The sequence below is a fragment of the Nelusetta ayraudi genome, unplaced genomic scaffold (assembly GCF_046127955.1).
Source record: "Nelusetta ayraudi isolate G7.1 ecotype Tasmania unplaced genomic scaffold, CSIRO-AGI_Nayr_v1 ptg000007l, whole genome shotgun sequence".
In the NCBI taxonomy this organism is placed as follows: Eukaryota; Metazoa; Chordata; class Actinopteri; order Tetraodontiformes; family Monacanthidae; genus Nelusetta; species Nelusetta ayraudi.
The window spans coordinates 5,238,198-5,257,029 of NW_027466057.1; the positions used below are offsets into that span (position 1 = coordinate 5,238,198).

The following is an 18,832-nucleotide window of genomic DNA, read 5'->3' on the forward strand; positions in this document are numbered from 1 at the left end:
TGTTTTTGATTTATCTAAATTACTTCATTTGCAAAAGTACTCGGTTGTTGCTGCACTGCATTGTTTGGATTAGATTTAAACAGAAACAGTCGAGTTGGAACTGTATTTAACTAACTCTCTTTGAAAATTCCACTAAAAATCACGATTACAGTTTCAAAAATTGGGGGGGAAAGACTATAAAATTACTAACATTAAATTATAAAACCATAAAGAAAAATAATAGTAGAATGTTTTAGTGACTAATGGTGAAGGACTTGATTTGGATGCCTCCTTGCAAAGTTGATTCTCTGTGCAAATCAATTGCTTAACCTCAATCGAAGTACTTATTATGATATACCTTATATAACTGGCAGTATATGAACCACATCCTTGGCTCAATCGAGAACAGAGGCCCCCCGAGAACCATGACAGCCAGTGTCCTCCACGTCTGGCACGCAACAAGACTAAATATTTACAAATTAGCAAACAGGTGATCACAAAGCCACCGGAGTGACTCCTCATACCTGTTAATCTAACGGCAGCATGTCACAGGCGGGTACAGACACACCGAGGATTAAACAGGCTCGGCTGCCGCGTGACATAGAAAGGCGGCCAGAGTCACCTTCAGGATGTGCGAGAGACTAAAATCAATCCAACGCGGAAACTCTGACAGTGCCTTTAATCACCGGCCAATCCTCCGCTTCCGAATCGGATGGAGGGTGAGGAGGGGGGACAAAGTCTGTCGCCATAAATCTGCGTGCAGCATCGCCCACCGTGCCGTCCCCTCGTCAGCCGCGTGACAAGTGTGAGGCGTGGGCGGCTCCCCCGGCCTATAGAGCAGATGACAAACGCTGGAGGTATAACGTCAGCCCTTGCATGGGCTACAACAGCTGCCCCATGGCAAACAGAGTGCGAGTAGTCATCAAAAGGCCATTTCATTTGACAGAGAGACGTAAGTGGCAGTGGCTCTGAATCAACAGCAGGAAGGGCCCTGACGTGTGCAAATAAACATGGAAAGTAGCCTGGATGAGTCTGGCTTGGTGTTTTCTCTGGAGGAGGACTGTGTCTCCAATGAGTAAGTGGGGAAGGGGGGAAGAAAAAAAAAAATCCAAAATCTGAGGAAGCTTTGGTTCCACGGTCTGGTTGCCTGCAGGTAGCCTTACTCCACATGGGAGCCAGAGTGCGAGACAGTCCCAGGTATCCATAACCACAAGCTGTATGAGGTGTGTGTGAGAGAGGGAGAGTGTGTGTGTGTGTGTGTGTGTGTGTGTGTGTGTGTGAGGAGGGGGGGTGACGAGGGACAAAAGGATCTTTTCAGGTCTGCCACAGAGGGCCAGGCGAGGGGGGAGCAGGAGGGATTTTCTTACCAGTGATGCATGGATCTGACAATGTTCCTGCCTGGACATACCCACAGGCATATGTAGGCTTTGTGTGTGTGTGTGTGTGTGTGTGTGTGTGTGTGTGTGTGTGTGTGTGTGTGTGTGTGTGTGTGTGTGTGCGGGTACGCTCACATTTATCATCGGGCAGCAGTGTGATTGTGTAACTAAGGAATTACGTCTAATTAAAGTAAAATTCACAACATTTTCTAGCCGGAGGCCCAGGGTGCCTGTTATGCGTCTGACATCAGCGGGATTATGTTGCTCCGCCTTCCAAAAATGTTTATCATACTGATGTGGGAGCCGCGAGGCCGAGAAAGAGAGAGAGAGGGACAGAGAAAAAAAGCGTGGCTTCACTCTCAAAATGTACAAGGAAGCTTTTTCATCAGACAGGAAGCTCCCATGTGACAGAGCTGAAAGAAATATTTATCTCCTTTTTCCAGGAGGGATGAGTGATGTGTGAGCCAGGCAGGCAGGGTTCGGACGCAGAGAGGAGGAGACTGTGCAGACTGTCTTGTCCTATTACGCCGCTTCCGAGCAAACCGTGTGTCACTTGAATGACAGCATTATATACATTACCTGATGAAAGAGACAAGAATTATCATGACTAACAAACAGGGGAGGGGGTGAAGAACAATGTGTGTGTGTGTGTGTGTGTGTGTGTGTGTGTGTGAAGTACGCCAGGATAAAGGAAAAAGTGGCCAGAGGGCATGAGCTCATCTAACAAAATCTTTCAGACTGAACCTGCAGCTCTGGTTGCTCAGATGTCAGATGCGTTTATTTACAGAGCATCAACAAAAAGTTGACAGTAGCGCAGGTCTCATATGTCTCAGGGTGAAAGTCATTTTGCAACAAAACTTTTGTGTAAATCTCACCAATTTCTCAAAATGCAAATTTCAGATTTAATTAGATGACAACGAAAATGGGATTCGAGAACAAACTAGAGGCATTTTGTTTTTAAAAATAGCAAATTGAGAAACTAAAAATTGTGAACGGTAGGTTACATCTGATGCTGTGTGTTTTGTGGTAAGTTGATACAATGTTAATTATTGGTCTTGATGTTTAAAAGGTCTTTCATCTGTATAAAGATTTGACACTGTGAATCATATAGAGTTGTATAATTTCCACCAAAGGGCAGTTTTTGGAGTTTTTGTTGCTTTTGTCTGTGTCTCCAAAAACAGGGTTTACTTAGAATTCTGAAATGATTCAAAATAAACTCTGGTGCACATGTTCCTTTAAACATAAACACAAACAGAATACCACCATGTAAAAATGTCCTCAAAGATTAGTTTCTGTTTTCTTTGCATGTCTGCTAAAAGTGGAAAAGAAAACTAAAGATGGTGGCAGTCAACATTTCTCTAAGTTTTCTGACCTAAGCTTTCCTCCATTATTTATTTTAGACGTGGTTTAATAAAATCGCTGTACTGTATTGGAAAGCAATTTTAAACAACAACTGAACTTCCTTTAAATTGTTTGATCGCGACAAAAAAGGAAAAAGAGACAAAAGAATATAGCCATATCTGTTTCACTAAAACAAAAAGAATGTCATCATTGAGGTCCCGATTACAAAATTACAAGTGATGGCTCATTAAAAACGTCAAACACAAAGAAGCCATTAAGACTCAGTTTAGTGTCTATATTACTGCCATATATTCAAGTTAATGGATGATAACACCAAGGGTTGCTCCCACATCTTTTTGCTCTGCATCTAAAGTCGCAGACACGCCATTGTGAAGAGGTCAGGGGCAGACACAGCACAAGGAAGTGGGTTATAAGGATATAAGGATAATGAAATATACCTTACACTCTTCAGACACATCGTCTCACTTCACCTCAGGCCCACAAATACCTCAGGTAACTCAACCCTGTGGCTGACTCACCCCGAGCCACACCTCTGCCCAAAACCACAGCGCACCATCCTCCACTAGCACCCCCACGCAGCCATGCTCATTGTATTGGTCTGCCCACTCCGGAGTGACACAGCCCCAATCTGAGCTGCCATCTTGCTCCGCTCACTTGTCATCATCACAGCGCCGAAAAGGGATAAAATACCCCTCTTGGTTTTGCTCAGGAAGAAAAGTGAGGGGTGGGGGGAAAAGAAAGAAAAATATTCAGGAAATGAAAGTTGTAACACGATCCTCTGTGTGCCAAGCGTCTCCCTGAGCAGGGACAAAAGGGCCAGGGAAAGGCTGCTGGGTTCTTTTTTAGCCGGCATGTGATGTGAAGAACAGCGAGGGGAAAGGAGAAGGCTCAGATTAAAATGCAGGAGGCACTCTGGGTTATTCTAATGTGACGGGGTTGCGGAAGGGCAATGATTTCCTTTGACACCGTGTGTGTGTGTGTGTGTGTGTGTGTGTGTGTGTGTGTGTGTGTGCGTGAGTGTGCGAGTGTGGGGAGGTGAACACTCCTATGCGCAGAAACAGCATTGCTTCTGCAAGCCCCCTCTCCGTGCACGTCCCACAGATATTCATGCACCAAGCAAAAATAAACTTCCCATTCCGGCCCTTTTTTCTTTCCAGGCATGAGCTCTCTTGAGGGGAGGCCTTCATGACTCCTCACTGAGTCCAGCACTTCCAAAATGAGGGCACGGGAGATAAGAAGCCGAGATGTGCCACAACAAAAACCTGACTTGCTTCATACATCGTGAGATTTTTATGAATGACGCGGAACCGCGTTTGAAAAGGAGATAAGCCATCTGTCTTCCCTTCTCCCTCCGAAGAATACGTAGGCCCGATTGTGAATGAGTCTGTGAAATGCTCAGGCTGCCCCTCGCACTGCTGACTGGTGCATTTGCAACATGGTGTCGGCGGCTGGTGGTAATTACCAGGCTCTCTGTGAGTTACCACTACAGCAGTGTGCCACCGGCTCTGGTATGCCAGCTAAGCTCTGTTATTAGGTACAGAGCTGCCACTGGTCAGGCATTGCTTTAGCGCACACACAGACACACACACACACACAGTCGATTTGTCCATCTATTTATCCATCTGTCCGTCAAACAACGGCTCCGACGTATAAAGTACAGACTGAGATGCAAAATTAGTAGGTTTTCCTCTCCAAGCGAGGCAACGTGCCATCCACTGAGACATATATAATTATGCACAAACAAGCCGTCAACTCACTTTACCAAAAACGACAGAATTTTTGCATCGGGCCCGGCTGGAAACACACTTTTGTAAATCCATTCACCTCATCAAAGGAGAAAGAGAAAAGACTTTGCTTTCTAATCATCATCCTGCGACATTTCTTCAAAGAGGCTCCGAGTGGCAGCAAATGAGGAGAGGAGGAAGTGCAACAAGGATTGCAGAGACCCACATTCAGCATAGCACTAGTATAATGTTAGTAAGTGATGTCAGCTTATTTGTAAGAGAGAGTAAAATATTTCATCACACATCTGATCTGGAGCTTTTTCAAGCTGCCGTATATGTTTGAGGTAATTCTAGTCTGCTAAATAATTGGATACTCAAACAGTCATAAACTGAGCCATTATTTATCAATCTTTGGTGTAAATCTCAGGTTACTGATGCATGTGAAATATGAGTATTTTAAGGTTTTAGGGGGTAAATACATTCATGTGCAAATTAGTAAACCATCCCTAAAAATTAGATACTAATGATTTGTTGCTTCACTTTGAATTATTTGTGACCCTAAAATACTTTAATGCAGTGAGGTTCAAAAAGGTGGTACAAGGCACAGAACTAGTAAATTTAGTTTATTATTTGTACACAATGAGATGTTTCATCAATCTAATCAGGTGTAATCTTTCCACAGTACTTTTTTGTTTTTGTTTTTGCAGGATGTTAGGAGAGGGCGTTGCATAGTGTGTCACAAAAAATAGCAACTCTACTGACAAAACATGGAATAGAAAATACATACAAGCATATTTTAGTTGGATATATCTTGTGTTTTCATTCATCGTGAGCATTCATATTTGCTTCGAGAGCAGATCCACTTGGAAGGAGAGGCCATACTGAGACAGATTTATGAGCTCAAGTGAGACATTGGAAAACCGGAATTAACATTAACGTTTGGACCACGAGTTTTGTGCAGTTAGATGCCACTAAGCCTTAGCTTAGCCTTAGCAGCTGACAGCCTTTTTCAGAATCAGTGCACTTGTAATCTCGATTTTAAAAACAAAACACACTTTTTGTCGTTTAAGCATAATATTCCAGCTTTTGACTTGCTATATATATACATATGTGGCAAACATGTACAAGTAGCACGAGCACGAGTTGGGCATGCACAGGTCACTGACACGAGGGGGAGACATGGCGACATGCAGGGCAGGCGAGCGAGAGTGTGTGCCTCACTCTCTCACTCTCTCTGTCTCGGAGCTTGGCAGCTTTATAACTCTGACCCAAGAACGCGGCTGAGAAAGGCTCAAGGTGCTGAACTTAAACTTGGCGACAGCTGCAGAAACGGGACACTCCGGGGTTTAAATATAGACCCCCTAAAATCCCAACTGCTGCCCTCCGTCTTGCTACACCACTTTCTTACACGTGTACTTTCACACCCTTGACTACAGCAACGCCGTGGAAATATTTACGCTCCAAAGTTACCCGAGGCTTGTTTATATCCGCGGAATAATGGGATAAAAAAAAAAAAACCAAAAAAAACGAACATACCTGAGGGAAGACTGACGTTCTGAAGTTTCATCACTGAAAAATAGTTTGGAACAATGCGTTAGAAAGGTTAAAACTGTTTTGAGGAACACAATTGTGAATGTAACAGCAATGAATAGCTCAAATTCATGCTAAATGATAAAGTTACGTTTGTTCACGTGAAGAGAGTAAGAAGGTTCCAGCAGTAGCTCAGCATGTTGTTGCCATCAATGTTTTGTTTGTTTTGTTTTTTAACTATAGACCTCGAGCCCCATCTAGTGGTAAAATAGAACAGCTAGAACGAAAACAACCCCAAATTTGTTAGTGTTGGTTTTATTGGTATTTATCAACTACTGACTGTTGGTTTGTCGTTTGAAACCAATATACAGTATTAGGTTTTACTTTACATAATACAATAAATAATAAACCTCCATCCATCCACCTTCTTTCACCAAGCCTGATGCATTCAGGGTCATGGGGCGCTAGAGTCTATCTCAGTTGTCTTATTGTACTTTAAATTAAATAAGCATCAGTGGAGGCCATTTGGTTACTTAAAAAAAATAGTTTGTACTTATCGGGAAATTTTAGGAACGAAAGAAAAACGTATTGCATTATGACCAGTTTTGCCAGTCGCTGTCTCCATCTAACGGCCAAATTCGGTATTGCAGTTGGCCTTTGTGACGGCACTGAGGTGGGTCGGAAAAACTGCTCACATCTTCAAAGCAAGGGAAAACACGTAAAATAACTCTAAATATGCTTTTTATGAAAGGTGGCTATTTTGAAGAATTTAAATATAAAACGTGTTTGAGTTATTTTACACTTTTGTTTCCTACATAATTCCATGTGTACATATATAGATATATAGATATAGATATATATATATATACCAAATGTTCTTATGTTTTCACCTTTTAGGTGTATATACAGTATATATATACTGTATATAAACCAAATGTTCTTATGTTTTCACCTTCTAGGTGTATATACAGTATATTTGGTTGCACTCTCTGTGGATCCATGTTGCATGAAACATTCAGACATTTTGTGAGTTTGTTAAAAAAAAACAGGCTTTGTTTAAACAGCAATTACAAATAATGAGTTCAATAATTGCTGCTAATGTAGTACATAGTCTAGAAGAAGGTAAATTATACTTCACTTTTTGCTATCACACAGCACTTTGATGAAGCATGAATTGATATAGATTAATCAATGAGTACACCAATTTAGATAACAAACAGTGATTATTGCATAAACCATTATAGTAAACAATTAATCCAAACAAAGACCATTTTCAACTTCCATTCAGTATTGTGGGCCTTCCGTGTACACGTGGTCCCATTTGGACTTGTACATATTTTAGTTTTTATTTTAAATAATTTGTCTTCACTGGATTGCACTATGTGCTATGTACGAGACCAATCCTGAAATACCGTGCACACTCTGTGTGATTGGGTTCTTATAACGCTTTCCCAATTGACACATTCGCACACATCCATATAGTGGTACTACACACTACCAATGTGTTTAAATAACACATTCACTATCATTGCACACCTTTAGAAAAGGGCAGTTCAAAACATTTACAGCAGGGGTCAGTGAACAACTGCACATTGCACAACCTTCTGCATCATACATGGGTGAATCCTCTGGGGACAAAAGGGACATTTTCTACTCCTCGGTTTTGGACAGTTTTCAACGGTTTCAACACCAATTTTTGACCATTTTAATTGTTAGCCTATTTATTTTAAATTCACATGATGGTCGTTTATGAAGACAAAGATTAAACAAACTTCTTTTAATGACTTAAATGAATAAATGATGACTAAAGTTTGTTTATAGCATCCAAAATAAAGCTAAGCATAGTTACGTTCATCCAAATTAAGAAAGGCAGATCTTTATAAACTAAGGATATGAAAAGACTTTGCTTACATTCTTGAAGTCACTATTGATGGGAGAAGTAAGGCTTAGTATGTACACAATCATGACTATTGGCTGGGTGAACGCTGGCTGTCGTTACCATGCGCACCCTGGCCACAGTAATTGCCTCGAACTGCGAACAGGCAGACGCACATAGGCCAGGATTGGAGGAGATTAATCGACTGAATTGCTAAAGTAAAAAGGTAGTGAAGAGTGTGAACTCCAATTGAAAGCTGAAACATAATGAGAGCAATCAATGTCTGTTCAGAAAAACTTACAATGTTCCTCTGACACAGCCTATTTACCTGATAAGCGTCAATAAAGCTCCTGGCTGAAATTAGGCAACTTTAATTTAAAATGAGCTGGCCTAACATGTACACAAGTTAGGATTCTTAACTCGACAAACCAAAATGAAAGGGCGTGTTGCCCTATTAAGTTTCATACGTTTATTCTTAACGCATAAGGCAAAATTAAATCACTGCCCCTTGTAGGTAATATTTCCACATGACTATGCATTACATGTGTAACATCTTGGGTTGTTTTAATAGTGTGACCTGAAAAAAAAGAAGACAATGATGATCTTAATAAGACTGTGTTTCTTTCCACAGAGCTGAAAGTCTCTGCTAGCTGTTCGACATTGACCTGACGCGTAAAGAGATTCATTGTAGATATAATTTTATTGAACGAAACTTCTGTTGTAAATTGGCCACAAAATCTGTAAAGAAATACAGAATACAATTGCTGTAGCAATTTATTCATGGGACTGGGGACAAAGGCTAGATAATACTCCAAGGTTATGTCTCTTGGAGATATATATGTGTGTGTGTGTGTGTGTGTGTGTGTGTGTGTGTGTGTATATATATATATATATATATATATATATATATATATATATATATATATATATATATATATATATATAATGTAATGTAAATTATATATATATACATGACATATATTACATTAAATATATATAATATTTTAATGTAATGTAAAAAAAAAATAATTAAAAACACATCTCACACAATGTTGAAAATCTCTGTGTATTTCCCAAATAGGTGAGCTTACCAATAAGATAATTGTACCAACACCACAAGATACTTGCAAAGTTTTAATTCATCTCACCAAAATACAAGATTGGCTTGGTCAAAATCATTTATGCTGCACAAGATTAAACCATTCAGGCATTGTCAAAGTAAATTGTTGGTGGGGAAATACCTCCTGTGGTATAAAATAAGGCTCAACCACAAGGGGGCGACACCAGCACACAGCTTCCAATTGTCCATATTAAGGAAATAGATTTTTCTTTCTCTCTCTCTCCCTCTCTTCGTTATTCCTTGAAATTAAAGCATATCCTATGTGATGTCGGAAATTCACACAAAGGAATAAACAAACAGGCCCAAATACAACAAAGGCTGTTTACGGCGTTACGGACGCGAGGAGATGAAAGAGGAGGTGGAAGAGGAGGAGGAGGAGGAGGAGGATGGAAGGAGGAGTGTTGTGACATATTGTTGTCCTTCACTAAATGAGCTGACAGAAATGAGCCCGCACTTGACTCCTTTAGTGCTGGGAGCAAACTATTTTGATTGCAAGACTTTGAAAAGATCACCGGACGAAGCTTGTGTGCACAACCTGTAAACAAGCCACGGGAATCTTTTTTTTTTTTTTTTTTAGGTGTGGAAGAAAGTTGTCGTTTCAAGAGGGGAGAGGTTGGAGAGCGCTTTTGTTGGAGGAGAAAAAATAAATAAAAGATGGTGGAGAACAAAGGAGGCGCTGCAAAGGGCAAAATCCCCCCGCTGAGTGTCCTCGACCACTTCAGGTGTCGAGAGGGAGAATGTGACAAAGTTAAAGCCCCTTCACTGGGGGCTGTATCTAGTGTGTTTATGTCATAAACAGGTGGTGTGTGTATAGGCCCGAACGCTCGTGTTAAAATATATATATAATCAAATAGAAATACATGGAAAAAGACAAGATCCTGAACTTTGCTTGAATGATGGGGAAGGCACGCAAGTGTGTTGCTGCATATTCAAAAACAGTATAACGTTCAAAACAGCACAACATGACGCACCTCCAGTTTCTCCTTTAGCAGATAAGAGCAGCTTGTGTAACCTATTATTATACCCGATCATGAAATTTATTTTACACGCTGGGACTTCACGTCAATGTTAAAGTCTGCATCCCTAATGTTGATAATAAGTTAAATTCTGACAAACAAAGGGCAAGTAGTTATCGAATTGCAGGAATATTCGCCTTTAATAGAAATTTTCTATTATAACAAACTAACAAACAAACAAACAAACACTTAAACGTTGAGTGAGTGGGAGTGATAGCCCCCCAATGTGTTTTTTAAATGCGGAAAAATACGCGAAACAAGAAACGATTTATTTGCTTCAACTTGTCATAATAAAATTATTAGATGCTGAATCGGAATCAAACAAGTGTCCAAATGAAATGGAGGTGGGCAGCTGCAGTTCGTTCGACTGGACTGACGGAGACGGCACTGCATTTTTTTTTTTTTTTTTTTTTTTTAATTGTGTTTTTATTTCCAAATGGAAATGACCGATCCGATTCCGTTCCCAATGTTTTATCACTTTCATCCCGTAACGCCACGACGACAGGCCTTTTGACTTTGCTTAAATCTTGTTTGAACGAACACATTTGGCCCTCGACCTGAAATCGCGACAAGCTCATCGACACACTTTGCAAGCCCGAGGCCACTGAACTTGTGGTCTTGTGAGGTCGCATCATGCAGTGGCTCTCTTCCTGGTTACCTGCGTGCGCTTCGAGTGCGTCCTCAGACAACTGTTGCCATTGTCGGTGGTGTGACGTTCACGGTCTGGGGCAGGAGCAATAATAACACACAACAACAGTGTTTAAACATTGGCGACAAAGCGAGCGGGGTCGGTTTCACAATCAAGAGTTTTACACTGAGGAGACTCGGCGGCGACACATTGGCTGTTTTGTTGCCGACCTTACAAACTGACGTGACAATAAGAATAATAACACAATGCCGGAACGTCACAGCTTCCGCACTGTGAAATATTAACCACAAATTATTTTATTCATTTTTTTCTTTTTCTTTTTTTAAATATATATTTGTTTTTAATCGTCGCCAGGTGTTATATCCTGACCATCCCCATTAACAACACAAATAACATACTGGAGAGAGAGAGAGAGAAAAAAACAACTTTAAAATAAATTATAAATTAAATATAAATACGAGCATGGTCAGGGTCCATTCCATTCTACTGGATTTAGTTGAACCGTGTTTATTTTTAATAAACTGAAATTAAGTTATTCAATAATAGACGGAATAATGGATATTTATTTCCCAACTTGCCTAATTTTGATTTTACAGCTATAATGAGGAATCCGACTGACACATTCGCTGTAAAAAAACAAAAAAAAAAACAAAACACACACACACACACACACACACACACACACACACACACACACACACACACACACAATAATTTCTGTGTTGTTTCCTTCCGAACTACTGCCAAGGTTGCACTCTGTCCTCAATAGCCTCGACTGTCACAACTCAATGCCTTAATTGTTTTTAATATCGAATGAGTTATCCACAATTTTCCCAGTCAAACTTAAACTTGGATAAAGGCACAAATATATTCAACATTCAGTGTAAAAAAAAACAAAACAAAAAAACAGTTGGATGAGCAAAGTGTGTCTATATCAAGGTCGGGGTTTTTCAAATCAAAGTGGCCCCCGATCCCTCTATCCATGTATGAAACAGCAACTGATCAAATGATTGCGTCTTTATCGGGTCAAACTCTTGTCGGGCCTATGGCTGCGTCAGGGTTGTGAGTTGCGTGCCCAGACTCCCCCCTTCACATGGGGTCTTTTCTTTGGAGTGGGACCCGCGATGGCTTCCCTTTACAAAAACAGCGGCGGGGCCCCTTTTGTCCGAGCGGGGACCCCAGACCCATCATTAGCACTGATTACCGCTGACCAGTTTGACAACCGTATTGACTGCGAGAAAGACTTTTTCATCCAGTTCCCCCGTCGCCCTTATTCTCAATGGAAACGGAAATATTCAGCCATTTCGTATCCACGCTCTGAAAGAGGACTGGCAAAAAAAGGAAACCCCCAAAAAAGGGGAGAAATCCCCGACCCATTTATTTCCTTTCACCGTGTTTCCTCTCGCCTCCCCAATACACATTTGGCTTCAGCGTTTGTTCGAACTGAAAAAGCCTTTTGTGTGTCTCAGAAGTTACTGAAGCCTAATTAATTGCAAATTGGTGCGACACCAGGTGTCTGTCCCATCAGTTGGAAAAGCTCGACTTCAACTTCTTTTTTTCTTTTCTTGAAAGGTTGCTTTGCTCACTTTGCCCCGGCCACGTTGAAACGTAATGCAATACGCGTAGATTTACGTTAAAAACAAATAAAAATAAAAACAATTAAAAAAAAAAAAAAAATCGTCACGTTTCGTTTAGCGAGCCAATAAGAGTTTTCTTATGGAATCAGTTTTGGCGGTTGAATTTGAAATTGCAGTCAGAAATTAAGACGCTATTCAGGCGTTACAGCAAATGAGAGGAATTATTCTTTACCAACCAAGTAAAAAAAATAAAATAAACGCAATAATGTTCGAATTATTTTTCGTATTGACTCCCTCTGGCAATTAAATGACTGGATTTTAATCGAGCACATGACGAGCCCGCATCAGATTAGAATGTAAACATCAACATAAAAACAAATTGGATACTTCAGAGTAAAAAATAAATAAAATTACAGATGGCCCCGGGGTTGAAGTCTTGCATTAAAGCCATCGTATAACCATCGTTGATGCTTCTTAGCGGTTTAAGGTGAACTAAGGCTATACGCACAAATGCAAAAAATAAAATAAAATAAAATAAAAGCCATGCAGAGCATCGTGGGCAAACGTACAGGCGATAGACTTGCGAGGTTTGAGACGCGTTCTCTCTCCTGCTACACGGGCAGAATGAAGCTTATTTCCACAATCTGCCGTGTTTTGATCTCCATGATCTCCCTCGCAGATCATCCGGGTTAGTGAGCCGGCCTCTCTTTGACCTCTCGCTGTCACACTGCATTACGGGACGCGGAGCATGTTGGCCAATTAGCCTCGCTCCATAACGTGTCACAGAATACAGCAGCAAGGCGTTATAATCAGCAAAACTTTGCTTCACACTCGAGCGGAGGGACGGCTTTGTGAACGCGATATTTCAATATTTTAGACCGCGACACACCATTTTCAAAAAATAGATCGGTGAATGAATGAATAAAATAAGGCTGGCTTTCATTCTCGCTTGATCCACAATTATTTTATTTGTTAATCTTTACTTTTTTTTTCCTTTTACTGAAACACATTTTCACTAAAGCGCGCATGCTCAACAGGTTGACCTGTGCACAAGGTAAGTATTAAAAACACCAAGCAAATGAATATGAAATTCGAAGAGACAGAGCAGATCATTTTAAATAGGCAAATAAAACATTATATATAAAACTTTAAAACGTAAGGTAAAAATATCACAGTTCTTTTTTTGTTCTTCCCCCAAGATAGAATGAACCACGTAGAACAGCGGTTTCGTCCCTTTTTCAAACGATGCCTCCTCTCTGTCATTTTTTTTCTTTCTTTCTTTTTACATTTCATCTCCTTGACCAATAGTCCGTCGTATGTGTTGGATGGTCCGGATTTAGTTCTGTTATCCACGCGTGGGGGGGGAAACGCAAATGAAAAAAATAAAAGAAAATGCAGGCCTACAAGATAAGGGGAGAAGGACGGGCGATCCGTCATAGATCACAGATCCTCACGTTTTGGCACCCGTCAAACATCAGTGTGTGTGTGTGTGTGTGTGTGTGTGTGTGTGTGTGTGTGTGTGTGTGTGAGCTGAACGCAGGCACTATGTCTTGTTTTATTAGATTGTCTTTCGGCTCGTATCCCCCCCGTTACTTCTATCGAGCTCCATCCGGCCCGTCAGATGTCACATTCACTGTCGCTGGAGGTGATGGAGATCGCGGAGGCGGCCGCTTTACTGGACAAACTGGCCTCCGGACTGGACGAGTTGCCCAGACGGTCCACGGTGCCGTCGTCGTCCGCCAAGGAGCGAACCGAGCCGCCGGACAGTACCTGCTGCTGGAGCCTGCATGCAATGGACGGGGAGACAAGGAGGAGACGGGACAGTGTGAATTGAGACGCGATGGGAGTGTTTGCTCTTTTCACTGGCATCTCATCGTGATGGCGTCAGTGTTTTCCTTACATAACACTTTCATTATTTTTCCGTCTCATGACAAAATAACAACAAACGCTTAAAATGTGGTAAATTACAATACATTTAAATCAACTAGACTATTTTTGCGATTTAAATATCCCCAAAGGGAAATTCACGAGCCATTCTCACGATGGTCCCTTTGTATAAACGAATGGGATTTTATTTCTGTTTCTGCAAATATTGAAAATATGGACGTAAATGATTCTTTCAAGTCTGAGCTTAGAAATACAGCCATTGTGACGGTGAACTACACTCGATTTATTTTACTGTCTAAATGATAACAAATAAAACAGCAATGTTGTAATAACAGGGATCCAAACATACATTTTAAAAACGAAATTATAATTGAATTATCCACTTGACAAATTGATAAATAATAAATTATTTTCACCCTAAATAAACACGTCAACATTTGAGGAGAAAACGTGGAAACTGGAAGAAATTCGAAATTATAATTTCCTTTTGATCCTTCAAAATACGACGTATGAAAAAACACGATAAATGAAAATGAATAATTAGGGGGGGGGCAGATTCAAGTCAATTCATATGCTTATTAAATTACAGAAAAAAAAACTATTTTTGAATTTAACGTTTTTAGTCTGCACGTTCTTTTCCACAATCACTTCTATCGAGATGCACTCAGTAAGTCAGCAGGCGGCTATTTCATCTCTCCAACACAACAATACACATTTTATTTTAATATTATAAAGCAAAACGTGTGGAAAGATGCCCACGGCTGAGCTCACCTATTCTTTGCGGCCGCTGCTCTGTCTCTTTGTCTGCGATTTTTGAACCAGTTTCCGACTTGTGTGGGTGTAAGTCCTGTCGCCTGTGCGAGCTCCCTCTTTTTGCTGGGGTTCGGGTAGGGGTCCTGTAAGTACCATTCTCTCAGCAAGTGCCGGGTCCTCTCCTTGAAGCAGTGGGTCTTCTGCTCTCCGTCCCAGATGGTCCTGGGCAGCGGGAACTTCTTGCGCACCCTGTACTTGTCCACCGGCCCCAGCGGGCGTCCCCGCAGCTTCTCGGCCTCCTGGTAGTGCGCCTCCAGCCACAGCGCCTGCAGCTTCGTGTGCGACTCCTTGGTGAACTTGTGGTTCTCCAAGATGTGGTAAAGTTCGCGGAAATTGCCCGTGTGGAAGGCGACGACGGCGCGGGCCCGGAGGACCGACTCGTTCTTGTTGAGGACCTCGCAGGCCGCCGGCGCGACGGGCAGCGACCAGAGGAAGCGGCCGAGGCGCTCCACGTCGCCGCTCTCCTCCAGAGTCTCGCAGACCCCGGCGACCTGCTGGGGGCTGAAATTTAAGATGGGCAGCTGAAACATGGAGGCTTTTTCTGCCGTTGGAGGTTCGTTTTTCCAACCCCCCTCTCCGCCTCCCGTCTCTCCTCTCTCTCCTCCTCCGCCGCTTCTCCTCGGAGCCCCGGAAAAGGACGCGCAAATCCCAAAGTTGTCGCACCCGATCGCCCTTCGCCAGCCGTGGAAACGCCGAACCGCCGCGGAGAGAGGGGGACCAGGAGGCTGCGATGAGGGGTGGAGGGAGGGGGGGAGACCCAGCTACCGCATCCTCTCCTCGGGGCTGGGCGAACTCGGCAAGGGGGAATAAAAAAGAGGTTCTGGAGGTGCGGGTAGGATGAAAGCCGGAGCCGCGATGAGTTTTACAAGGTATGGCGCGATTGGAAAGTCGAAAGAATTAAAGCCGGGGCAGAGATGTATTTTTTTTAAAGGAGGAGGGGATGGGGGGGAGAAAAAGACAGTCAAGCCCCCCTCCGATGATTTCCTATTGGACTTGGCAGATTGGCTGCTCGGTTGCCATGGATGCACGTCAATCACTGTCAAGTTCGGCCAATCGGGCGTAAAAGCAGAGCTCAGCGCCTCCCTTTTTTTTTTCAAAAAATATAATATAAACATTTTGACCTTTTTTTTTTTTTTTGCTTCGTTTCTTCAAACGTTTTTAGCTGCCCCGCGTAGCTTCTGCCTTTTGTTCCGAGAAAGACTCGTCAGCCTGTGTTGTGATGTTGTGAAGGGCCACAGCGACGAAACACCCCCCAGTCTCGCCTCACCGAGACCGGCTTCCCACAGCAAAATAACACCGCACCCAGGCATGATATCCTCGGCGAACACACAATAATAATAAAAACGTTACAATTAAGGGTCGCGTAGTAACAGATAAAGCAATCAGATAGATGTGATATTTTTTTTTTTTATAATTGAAAAACGCAAACCCTCTGCTTTTACAATTTTTATTTTCAAAATAAAAATTGATTGGGGCTGTCTTTTCACTTGTAGTGAAAATAGCAATCTTTGACAGAAAGCCCACCTTTATTCTCCGATGTTTGGTTGTAAAATAGATGTGCTCATTTTTTTCCCCCTCCAACAGTCGGTGACAGTCGAGGCCCTGCATTTTCCAGAGCGATAATAAAAATGCATCAGTGCTTTTGCTTTATTGTGGCATGCTCCTTTTTGTATGTGCGTGGAATATTTAAATAAACGCAAATGATCACTGTCTGATTCTAATTTCCTCCTTTCCTTCCTTATAGTATTTTTGGTTTCGTTAAATCTGCCCTGCCAGCAGCGTCAGTGCGCGGAAGCTGCTTTGCCTTGCCTCCACGCCTGTGACACTGGAAAGCAGCGTTTTTATTTGTGTACATAGGATTACCACGACCGACCCTGGCGGGCTACAACTCGGCTCTAGTATCAGACACACTCGGCTATGTGCACAGGCTGATTTGGTAAATAAGAGGGGGGATAGATAGCGCAGATGGTTTGAAGTGTCGGGTCACATTATTTCATGGCTGGGTACAGTAGTAAAGTTCATTCTGACGGAAAAACCCGATATTATTTTCACAGAGCAACCCCACCCCACCCCCCGCCCTCAGCACGCACGCACGCACAGACGCGCGTGCACGCGCCTTTTCCTGCTACGGACGCACGCGCGCCACACACACACACACACACACGCACACTCGAGCTGAATTGCCTTCGGGGCTCCTCTTGCATGAATTATAGACTCTTGATGCGCGCGGTTATAAAACGCCTTCTGCACAGGAAGCTGCTGGAAGCCGCAACATCAGCGCAGATTAAAGAGAGGAGGGGGAAAAAAAAAAAATCTTGATTGCAAAAGGCTTTATTTGCACGTGACGCCTCTGCGTGGATGCTTATTTGTTTTTGTTCAAACAATCTGAACAAAAGGTCTATTCATAAAGTCGCAAATGCGAGAATTGCAAGCCACGACCAGGAGCGCAGGCTCTCTGCGCAGCGTCGCCGTTACGCCACGCATATTTATTACACCGAGCGGTAAATATTTGTAAATAAAGGATTAGACCTCGGCGGGAGGCGGTGGTGATGGAAGTAAACTGCGAGGGCGACTTTACAAGGTGCTGGCCTGGAACATCCAGCTTGCCGTTAATATTTCATCCGTGCTTCTCGACCCAACCTAAATCGACAAGGACGGCAAGACTCCTTTTCTAGGAAGGGAACATCAATAAATCATAGCTGAGTTTTGGATCCCTTAAACGGAGGGCTGGAAATAACAATTGTAGACTGTGCTTTGTAAGCAACACGTCTAGGTTGGAGGCATTGCTAAAATATTGATGGAATGAAAAGAAAGGTCTGGATTCCTTTTTTCTCTCCTCTTGGCCAGGTTGTGTGGGATTGTTTTTTTTTTATGTTACATATAAACAGGTGTCTTTGCAAGAAAAAAAAAGTCATTTAAAATGACACATTCCTAAAAAGAAAAAAAAGAAAAAAAAAGACTTGTGGTATCAACCTCTGACAGGTTCCCGTTTTGTGTCAGAAGCTATAATTTCACATAGCAGACAGACGTATAGCCTTCGTTAAATTAAATGCACTCTGCCAATCTGAGCAGTATGAGCTCTACAGTGTGAGAGGCCAGGCCTATGTCACTGTGTCAGAGGATAGTGGGCCTCCTGACACCAATATCTCCGCACATTCAGCACTGCCACACAGTGGAGTTTATTCAAACATCCATTTTTTTCCTGTTTGGTTGGATTCCACTGATTCCAGCTCTGCAGCCAGTGTGGCATGAAAGGAAAAGATAATCATAATAATATTGCTTCGTCTTTGTGGACATTATCTGGAACTTCTTTGAAATTGAAAATGGCTATTTCAAAATATAACTCAGTATTCAGGTAAAAACCTATCTGAAAAATATCACAATCTTATAAACTTATAGAATCAACGCTCAATAAATTATTTTATTTTTTTTGCAGATTTCTGAAATTTCCTATCTTCCATTAAACTGTAACATATTTTGATTTCAACATGTTGAGATAAGTCAAAGCTATAAGTACGGGCAAACTTTGTGTGCAGCATACGGCTGAAGGCTGAAAGCTGAAAGCAGCCCTTGGCTGTGAATAAGATTTACCCTCCAAGTAGCTGTCAGCAACTTTAGTTCCGAATTTATTACGCGTAAATATAACTACTCGATGTACAGAACATAAAAAGGTTTTGCAATACTTCATGGACACCAACAGCAACCGCTTCTGTAATTCAGGTCCTTTACCACGCTCAGCAGTTTGAGAGTATTTCCTTAGAGAATAAGTCTGTAATACATTCAGGGACTACACAGGCCACAAGGTGAAGAGGGGGGTTGTTATATGCTGCTGAGGTGCGCCGCTTCTCTCTCTCTCTTTCAATAAGAAACAAGTAGTACATTTCCTTTGCATCATCATTAGCATGTAGCTGGGTCGCACATCG

General features: G+C 42.1%; 1 protein-coding gene across 2 annotated transcripts; it reads right to left on the bottom strand.

Annotated features, from left to right (window-relative positions):
• Positions 1–13,157: 13,157 nt before the first annotated feature.
• LOC142883303 (homeobox protein SIX6) lies at positions 13,158–16,816 on the bottom strand. Of its 2 annotated transcripts, none has more exons than XM_076018072.1 (2): positions 15,003–16,816; positions 13,158–13,992 (listed from the first exon to the last, which is right to left on the bottom strand). In XM_076018072.1, exons 1-2 carry the CDS (start codon positions 15,437–15,439, stop codon positions 13,827–13,829), a joined length of 603 nt encoding a protein of 200 aa, XP_075874187.1. In that variant the 5' UTR covers positions 15,440–16,816; the 3' UTR covers positions 13,158–13,826. The 2 variants fall into 2 exon arrangements, with proteins under 2 accessions (XP_075874187.1, XP_075874186.1); XM_076018071.1 differs by having other exon boundaries at positions 14,868–16,796.
• Positions 16,817–18,832: the final 2,016 nt, after the last annotated feature.

Coding starts and splice junctions, on each gene's coding strand:
- LOC142883303 (XM_076018071.1), bottom strand. CDS start 15,439: ATGTTTCAGCTGCCCATCTTAAATTTCAGCCCCCAGCAGGTCGCCGGG. Junction 13,993..14,867: donor GCAGCGGCCGCAAAGAATAG/GTGAGCTCAGCC, acceptor CATTGCATGCAG/GCTCCAGCAGCAGGTACTGT.